Source organism: Colletotrichum phormii (genome assembly GCF_030913505.1).
Source record: "Colletotrichum phormii strain CBS 102054 chromosome Unknown BDP81scaffold_5, whole genome shotgun sequence".
Classification (NCBI taxonomy): Eukaryota; Fungi; Ascomycota; class Sordariomycetes; order Glomerellales; family Glomerellaceae; genus Colletotrichum; species Colletotrichum phormii.
Genome location: NW_026851447.1, coordinates 1621684 through 1629993, shown reverse-complemented (window position 1 = coordinate 1629993; position 8310 = coordinate 1621684). Strand labels below are relative to the sequence as shown.

General features: G+C 54.6%; 3 protein-coding genes across 3 annotated transcripts; 1 reads left to right on the top strand and 2 right to left on the bottom strand.

The window, feature by feature from the left end:
- Positions 1–645: 645 nt before the first annotated feature.
- On the bottom strand, positions 646–2743 carry BDP81DRAFT_391796 (uncharacterized protein; the record flags this gene model as incomplete). Its single annotated transcript, XM_060587592.1, has 4 exons — positions 646–1625; positions 1678–1780; positions 1837–2351; positions 2410–2743. The coding sequence occupies 4 exons, from the start codon at positions 2741–2743 to the stop codon at positions 646–648; spliced, it is 1932 nt and encodes a 643-aa protein (XP_060448334.1).
- A 900-nt stretch (positions 2744–3643) lies between these two features.
- Positions 3644–4505, top strand: BDP81DRAFT_182377 (uncharacterized protein). The gene has a single exon (XM_060582298.1). It carries the CDS (start codon positions 3900–3902, stop codon positions 4446–4448), a length of 549 nt encoding a protein of 182 aa, XP_060448333.1. The 5' UTR covers positions 3644–3899; the 3' UTR covers positions 4449–4505.
- Positions 4506–4563: 58 nt separating this feature from the next.
- Positions 4564–6410, bottom strand: BDP81DRAFT_313731 (pyridoxal phosphate-dependent transferase; the record flags this gene model as incomplete). The annotated part of the gene is made up of 3 exons (XM_060583919.1): positions 4564–5557; positions 5614–6219; positions 6310–6410. 3 exons carry the CDS (start codon positions 6408–6410, stop codon positions 4564–4566), a joined length of 1701 nt encoding a protein of 566 aa, XP_060448332.1.
- Between the last annotated feature and the right edge of the window lie 1900 nt (positions 6411–8310).

Sequence of the window (8310 nt, the reverse complement as noted above, 5' to 3'; positions counted from 1 at the left end):
GTAGGAATTGACGGGTTTGGTATGGACAGAGGGAATGTGATGCCATCATCAAGAGAAAAGTCTCCGCCTCCCCGAACCGGTTCTCTCCAACATAAATCTGGCATTAGCTAAGGGGGGACTTCTACCGCCTTAAGGACTTGCAAGAATGAAATTCGTCTATAGTGAAGATACAAAAGCCCTCCCCCCCCCAAGCTTCCAGTCTTATGACGCAGAGTAGCAGAATCAACCCTTATATGAGACAGAGTTGAAGATGGATCTTTGCTTTTCTCGAAAGATGGTCATGGTTGTATGAGTGTACTCAATCCTGGGTCGCACGCTGTCAACTTCGTCTTCTACATTGAAGACCTTGGACCCAGCGCTTTATGAGTTATAATGGGAACACGTTAGAACAAGATGTCAGTAAACAGACTATTTTTGGCAAGAAACCTATCCAGCGCTACGTTACTAAATACAGATATCTTCAGATCGTACAGCCCTCGCTTGATCAACTTGTAAGCAAACTGAACGGGACCCAACCATCCCATGACAAAAGAGAATGGCATAAGTCGTTACTGTCATATCTTCATTCACCCCCCTCCAAATCCTTTCTCTTTATCGTCAGTGGCTTCGAACAGATCTTTCAACACACAACATCAAGGTTCCAAATCACCGGAACGACCGATGCGACCCCCCATCAACGCTCGACCCCCTTCCACCAGCAGACCCCTTGCGGCTATACACATCCTCCCACGTCGGACCCCTATCACCACCACCGCCACCGCGCCTTCCACTCCCCGGCGACCGCGGCGACTCATCCCTCGAATCCGAGCCCCGATGCCCATCCCGGTCTCGACCAGAATACACCCCGTAATTAGCATCACCACCACGGATATCATACGAAGAAGGCGAAGGCGACGCAGCACCGCCACCACTGCTGACATGGTGCTGCGAGATGGACGGCAGAGACGCGGTATACCGATTCGTAGGCGGCGGGCTCCGCTGTCTCTGAGACGAAGTCGAGTGCCGACCAACCGGAGGGGGAGGCAAGTCACGATGTCTAGGTAGGGACCCGCCCGCGTCCGAGTTGGCTCGCGGGAGACGGGCCGGATGCGGCTCGGCGCGGTGATTACCGCGATCATACGTCCTCGAACGGTGAGGGAGGGACGCAGGACGCTTGAGGAGGTCGCTTCCGGACCGGCGGGTATGCGTGTTAGCCTCGGGGAGCCTAGCCGCGTCCTGGGGCGGTGGGCCCGGTCGAGACTTCGGGATGGACGGCAGGGGCGGCGCAACGTCCTCTAGACAATCCCATATTGCCTCGTCGGTGATTTTGCGGACCTTCTTATCATGGGTCTCTGGGAAGAGGTGCCGGGACAGCTGTCTGGGGAGTCTTTCGGGTTTGCCGTTGAGGAGGGGTCCGTCGGCGTTGATGGGGAGGGCGGTCATGATGGCGTGCAGACGCCTGGCTTCTGAGTCTGGGTAGGCGAGGATATTGCTGATCATCCATTTGGCGAAGCCTGCGGGGGTTAAACCGGGGATGTTGGGGTGAGATCTGGGTGCGGCCTGGACGAGGTGGTATTGGCAGTCAAGGTCTTGATATAAGAACTCGATTCGCTCCAAAGCATCTTTAGACCGAGACTTGAAGATGTCTGATAATACGTCAGCATGTATTTCTGGACCATCAATGGAAATTCACCTTACCTTCATATTGGAACCTCTCAGGCTCAACTTTGTATTTGGTGTACAACGTCAGCATCTTCTCAGGGGTGACGACGAGTGTCTCTGGTGGCCCAAACTCCGCAATCTGAGGTTCATGTCAGCCAAATACAAAGTGATGGAGAGGACGGCAGACGATAATACCATAAAGTCAGCGAGACCTCTGAGCACGCTATTCAGTCGATTGGTAGGATATCCCTCCGAATCAAACAACACACCCCACGCCTTGTCAACACTACTCAACTCAACTCGCGGCGATGCAGGAGCAGTCGGCGAGACATCATCTTCGTTATCCGTCTCAACACGCGGTTGGCAATGAATGACCGGCGGTGCCCTCTTTCGAAAGTGAACCCCTCTTTGCTGAGGACTGATGGGCGGGGTGGACTGAGGTGCTGGTACGGGAAACGAAGTTGGCGGCGACGGCTGATACTGCTGCGGAGGAGGCGCCGACGCAGCCTTCACGTGGGCGAGTTCCGGACTGTAATCCCTAGGCGAGGAGGTCTTGGAGGCGCCGTGTGCGTCGATGATGGAAGGCGGCGGGCTGGGGTACGCCGGAGGGAAGACGGAGTTCTGGCTGGATAAGGGGGACAACCGAGCTGCGTCGACGGGGTTGCCGGTCTCATTGGTCTTTAGTTGAACGACTTGAGCAACTTGGGCAACTGGACAACATCATTAGTAAACTCCAGCCTTTCAAAGACACCTTGGAACAAAACTGACCTTCTTCTTTGATAATCTTCCTCAACTCCTCCAACATATCAGACGGCACGCTACCAAGACTATCGCGAGGTCTCGAAGTGAGAGTCTCCATAATCAAACTCTCTGGACCCTGCTGCTGCTGCTGCTGCTGCTGCTGCTGCTGCTCATCCACTCGGTTTCCGTGACCATGGCTCCCCTTTTGTTGTCCCCAGCCGTACTCCTCAGTAGCCCGTCCTGGTGACAGCGGGGAAAGCTCTTCCGGCTCCGGGCGGCCCGCTTGATCTCTCGGCAGGGACCAGTTCGTCGTGGTATTCAGCCTTGGCCGCACGGTCTTGCCAGCTGGGGTGGTAGTCATGGCGGGTTGCCGATGTTGTTGGTATTGGATATGCCGTCTGCCGCAGCATGCGAACTTCCGAGAAAGCTCAGACCAGATCGTTTGTGCGATGGCAAACAAGAGACAGTAGGCGTAGGATTGGGAGGGAACCAAAGCGATTGGGCTGTTGGCGCGAAAGGAAGAGTAGCCGTATATACCGAGCAAATGGACGACGAAAAGGGGCAGACCGAAATGGAGCTGAGATGAACAGCAGAAAAGGCGGGAATAGTTATAGGCCCATGCCCTCTTCGGACGCCGATGGGACACTTGAGAGCGCTCCCCAATGAGATGTTGACATCTATTTCCCCTCGCGTCAGGTGGGTTGATAAGGTGCAGCACGAAGGTATGAAAGGGTCGATCACGGAGGCAACACCACGAGCGGCATGAGTGATGCGGAAAAGTGCATTTTCAAAATGCGAGGGATAAGAATGTGGTGTTCCCCTCACCCATGCGATAGGAGGGAGAAAATGGCATAATAGATGTGAGGAAGAAAGGGAAATCAGCAGGCTGTGTGTACGTGGTGGTAGCTCGTACAAAGTAGTCGGGCGAAGGCAGCGTAGAGGCCACACAAAGTTGCCCTTTTTCTGCCGTGCACCGTTTCTCCAACGAGGCCCATCCCTGTCTCATTGGGCCGCAAAGTTATCTGGATGGCAATGTCATGGCCTGGTACACGGCACATCGGTAGCGTTTCGATGCGTCACCGAAGGGAGCTGAGATGGAAAAAGAAGGTCGTCTGGTGGGATTCTCCCACGTCAGGGTGTTCAGGATATGGCCCTCACCAAAGGATGCGATGACATCGGGAGGGTTTCGTTCTTGAGGCCACACGCGTTCGGGAAGCTGAAAGTTTCCGCCTCGGATGAAAACTATAGCAAAATATCATTATTCCCGTCGTTTCGAGTTGCTGTGTCCCAAGTCATGGTTTCCGTGTCGCTCAAGATATCTTAGCTTGAATCGCGTTGGACAATCCAAGTCAGGCGACGCCATGTTTGCTCGTTGGCCCTAAGTCGACAGTCAGCGCGGGCGTCCCATCGCTAAGTTTTTCTTGGAGTTTGTTGCCGGTGCCACCAAGCGGTCCCCGATAAGACCACAGGCCTCGACTTGAGACGTAGCTTGGAGGGGAGAGGGCTCTTTGGATGTGATGCGGAAGCTTTCGATAGTGCGGTGTGGGATGCTGCATGTAAGTGCAGGAGACAAAGAACGATGCCATGGGTGGCCCCCGGTATTGGGCCGTGACGCTCCGGATGTCCCGCTGGCCGTCCGCGGTAAGGCGTCTACCGAAATTCTTGAGAGAAAACTGGTTCGCATGTCCGCGCGGCAGGCCGCTTCAATCGAGATCATATCCCGATTTTTGGCAGCCAATGAATACGAATCAGTCCTTCTGCACTCGCGTTTGCTGGCGAATTGTGGTCAGAGCGGTAGGCCTGAGGCAACCCTAACCTCCCATGAAGATAAAAAAGACCCGACAGAAAATGAGATAACTCGGCCCGTGGGAGAGGACAGGAAAGCTCCGAACGAACACACTCGGTCATGTCTTGAACATGTGGGGGTCCCGTTCGCCCCGTCCCGATCCTCGAGCTGGACACTACTGAGTAACAGCGAGCCAATCCCCATTAGTTCGGTAAGCTTCGCATGGTCAGCAGTGCAAAGTGGGAGCGATATCGGTGAGAATCAAAAAGACGCTGGATAGATAAATATGTTACACCGTTATATGTTACTGGGGCTTTGTCCAACCCGAATCGAGATCGAGTGCTCGCCAGCTAATCCACTTACAAAACTCCCAACCAATTTTCTTGCTTCCTCCTTCATGCTTTGTACAACAAGTCCAAGAAACCGTTGGCCAAGTCAACAACCACGCTCTTGTTCGGCAGGGATCCGGCAACGCCATACAAAGCAGCCGAGTCACCGACGGCCTTGCCCTTGACACCCTTACCCTCAACGGCGCGAACTCTCTCCTTTTCCTTCTCAGCTTCGACAACGGCCTCAAGATCAGTCAACAACTTCTCGTAGACCTTGGTAATTGGCAGAGTAACAGCGACATGGATCGCGGGAGGGTTCTGAAGAGAATTCAAGTGCCATCCCTTCTCTGACATGCCGTCGGCAATGTCGTAAACGTTGAGGTTCTTGGCGGTAAAGGCGACAACGGACACAAGAGGCTTTCCCAATATCTCCAACTCGTTGTCCAGCGCCGGGGTCTCGCGAATCTTCTCAATAATTTTCTTGGTAGTGCCGACAATCTTGACACAAGCGTCAATGTAACCGGCCTCACCGACCTTCATCAAACTAGCCCAGCAGCCGGCAATCAGGGCACCTGGACGGGAGCCGGCTATGCCAGGAGAACCGTACACACCGCCAGACCAATCTGGCGACACGTAGTACTGGTATTTGCGGAGTTCCGCGGACCTGTACAAAACTGTTGAGTTGCCCTTGGGCGCGAATCCATACTTGTGGGTGTCGCAGCTGATGCTCGTGACGCCCTTGAGACGGAAATCAAAGACTTCGGTCTCGAAACCGGCCTTATCCAAAAAGGGAACCATGAAGGAACCGAGGCAGCAGTCGACGTGAAGGCACAACTTCTTCTTGACGGCCAACTTGGACAGAGCGCTGATGTCATCGATGATGCCGTGAGGGAAGTTCGGTGCGGATCCGACCAACAGAACTGTGTTGCTGTTGATCAGGCGGGAGACAGCGCGGACATCAACTTGGTAGTTGGGCGCAGGGCAGGCAACGTAGTGGATCTTGATCTTGAAGTAGTCACCGGCCTTGCGGAACGCAGTGTGGGCGGTTTCGGGCAAGATCCTGATGCGCGTCAGTAAGAAAGACTACGAGAACAAAGTTTCACAGAGAAAACGTACATCTCAGGCTCAGTAATTCCCTTCTCAAAGTACCCTCTTTGGCGCGCGCCAAGGCAGGCCGACAGGATACTGTCAGTACCACCGCTCGTGGTGGCACCGGCAGCGCCGGGAGGAGCGTTGAACATGGCCAGAACCATGGAAACAACCTCAGCCTCCATCTTCCTCACACCCGGGAAGATATCCGGGTGGATTGGGTTCGCGACGGTGAACTTGCCAAACGCGTCAGTCTGCAGCTTTATCAGTTCGTCCTCGCCGTGGTAGACGGCGCCAGAGACAAAGCCATCCTCCCATCTCGTGTGATCCATGTTCGCCAGGGTATCAAGCTCCTTTCGGACGTCGTCTTCGGACCAGCCCTCCTTCGGCAGGGTCAGGTATCGGGTGAGGTTCGCGGGGATCATCTTGGTCTGCAGTTTCGCCATGCTCTCGTTGACCTGCTTCTGGACCTGGCCGCGGACGCCGGGGGCGCGCAGGAAGTAGCCATACAGGACTCTGCGGATATCAATGTAGATCTCGACGATACTGCCAATCAGGCCGCGGCCCTTGAGCTTCAGGAACGTCTTGCGCGTCCATCGCCAGACGAAGAGGAAGAAGATGATGTTGCGCAATCTACGGCCCGGGAGTCCTCGAGGTTAGCCGATGCCGAGGTAACTTCGGGACACTTGCCGAAGTGGAAAGATGGAAGCATTAGCAACTCACAGGTCGAGGTTCAGGACCAACAAGGGACTCGCTTGCCGGCTACGCTTGACTTGGTTCAGTCCTTCGCGCAAGCTTGCGGGAATGCGGGAGCTGCCGGGCATCTTGTCTGCTGCCGTTGTTGGAACTCGGCACGGTAGTGTGATACGATTCGCGACAGGCAAGCAATGAAGGTGGAAATCGTGGAAAACGGAGACCAAATCCGAGTGGGTGCGATTTCCAATTTATAAATGCGCGGAGTAGAAGGGAATGCGAACGAGGGGGCTCAAGAAGAAAAAAGGAATTGGAGACTGGGGGACCGGACGAAGATCAAGGCTAATAGTTGGGAACTTTGGAAGGTTCCGACGTTAACAACGCCACAGCAAGAGCATCACGGGCGGCCGGGGTCAGGAAAGTAGAGGCTAGAGGGTCTTTGCTGTGCAACTGCTGTGGTAAGCAGAGCCAACGGCTGGATCCCGAGGAGCAGAAAACCGTGGGGTATGGCGTCTTCTTGATTATTTCTTAGCGCCGTTTACCCCTGTCGGTGCAGTGAAGATAGCGGAGTACCTTCTGGACTTTCTGGAGCGCCGCTTCTCTCTGGGGGGGAGCATTGCCGCCATCCGGTCTGTCACATGCGCCACTCCAAGCAAGAAGAGCCCTGTTTCCTACGGCGTCCGCGTCCAGCTGGCTGCAGGCAGTATCATTCACGCACCTTTCAGGCAAGTCATTAATACAGGGGGTCCTGCTTCAAGCTTGACAGATCATGCCATCGCCGTCTAATTGGGGAAGCGACCTTGACTAACAAGGTAGGGTTCACATTGAGCCGATGGCTTCCTCTTAGGCTCTTCCCCAATGTGAGGTGCCAGTGTCGAGGTGGAGCGGCCAGTGATGAACCGCCATCTCCAAAGTCCCAACCCAAAGAGGGCAGCCCGCACCGCGCGACGTGCCCGTCATCTTAACGCCGCGACTGATACGTGACGACATTTTCCACGCGAACCGAGGACTTTCAGACTCGGCCGATTGGGCAATCTGTCCAATGTACGCATGACTTTGCGTCCAGATCGCCGGTCTTCTCTTGCTACCTTAAATCCTCTTTTCGTAGTAGACGTTACTTCCGTTCAATGAGAACTTCCATGTTTGGAGCATAACTGGTGAGCGTTATCTGTCAAAGCAACCTTGAAAGTCATCCAAGTCTGTCCGTCCGCGGACTGCCCCGGAGCAAAGAGATCCACAATAGCGGGGCGGGATCGGGTCCGCGGACGCCCGTCATCCGGCTTGATGGCCCCGAATCCACTTGGAATGGCATTTTCAACCATTGAGAGCCCTTTTGCCTCTTTGCATAACGATCGATAAAGAAAACTAAGGATGCAGAATGGCAAGCCTTTCGAGCTTTCAATCGAGTCGCACGACGACCCCCATGCTAGTGGTCGACCAGTGTCCTGGTGAGTAAGCTCCGACAAAGTGGCCATGCGCTTTGCCTCGCCCACGTCACATCGACAGCGTCGACGTCCGAGAGATCCAAGCGGATCCAGGCGCCGCCTGACACGCCTGGGTATTCGATCTTAGCGGACGACAACCTTGCAGCCGAATCGCAGACGTGCATCAACGACCAACAACTTGCGCCTAGACTCATCCTCATTGGTTCATGCGAGGTCGTCTTCCCTGTCCAACTCGCCTTGTAAAAGCAGTCAGACATCCTCATGGGACAGGTTGGTCCAAGTGGAGACGGTCCTGGCCCCTCGATCGCCGCCTAGATCAATTGCTTGTCAACGGGGTGGAGATTTGCGAACAAAGTCCGTATTAGCATCCGCGCTCTTGGCAGGATGGCCAATGTCTATCGGTATGGTATACAAAACACAAGAAGACGCAAGCCTTCAGTCGTCAAAACGAGTCATCATCTCGAAAGTATCAAGAGAGAAAAAACATAACAACCCTCATGAGCGCCGCGCGAGAGGCTCATGCAACCGGGTAGCCCCCGAAGCCCTTGACCATCTGTCAGTAACCCCCGTACAAAATTCCTTCATG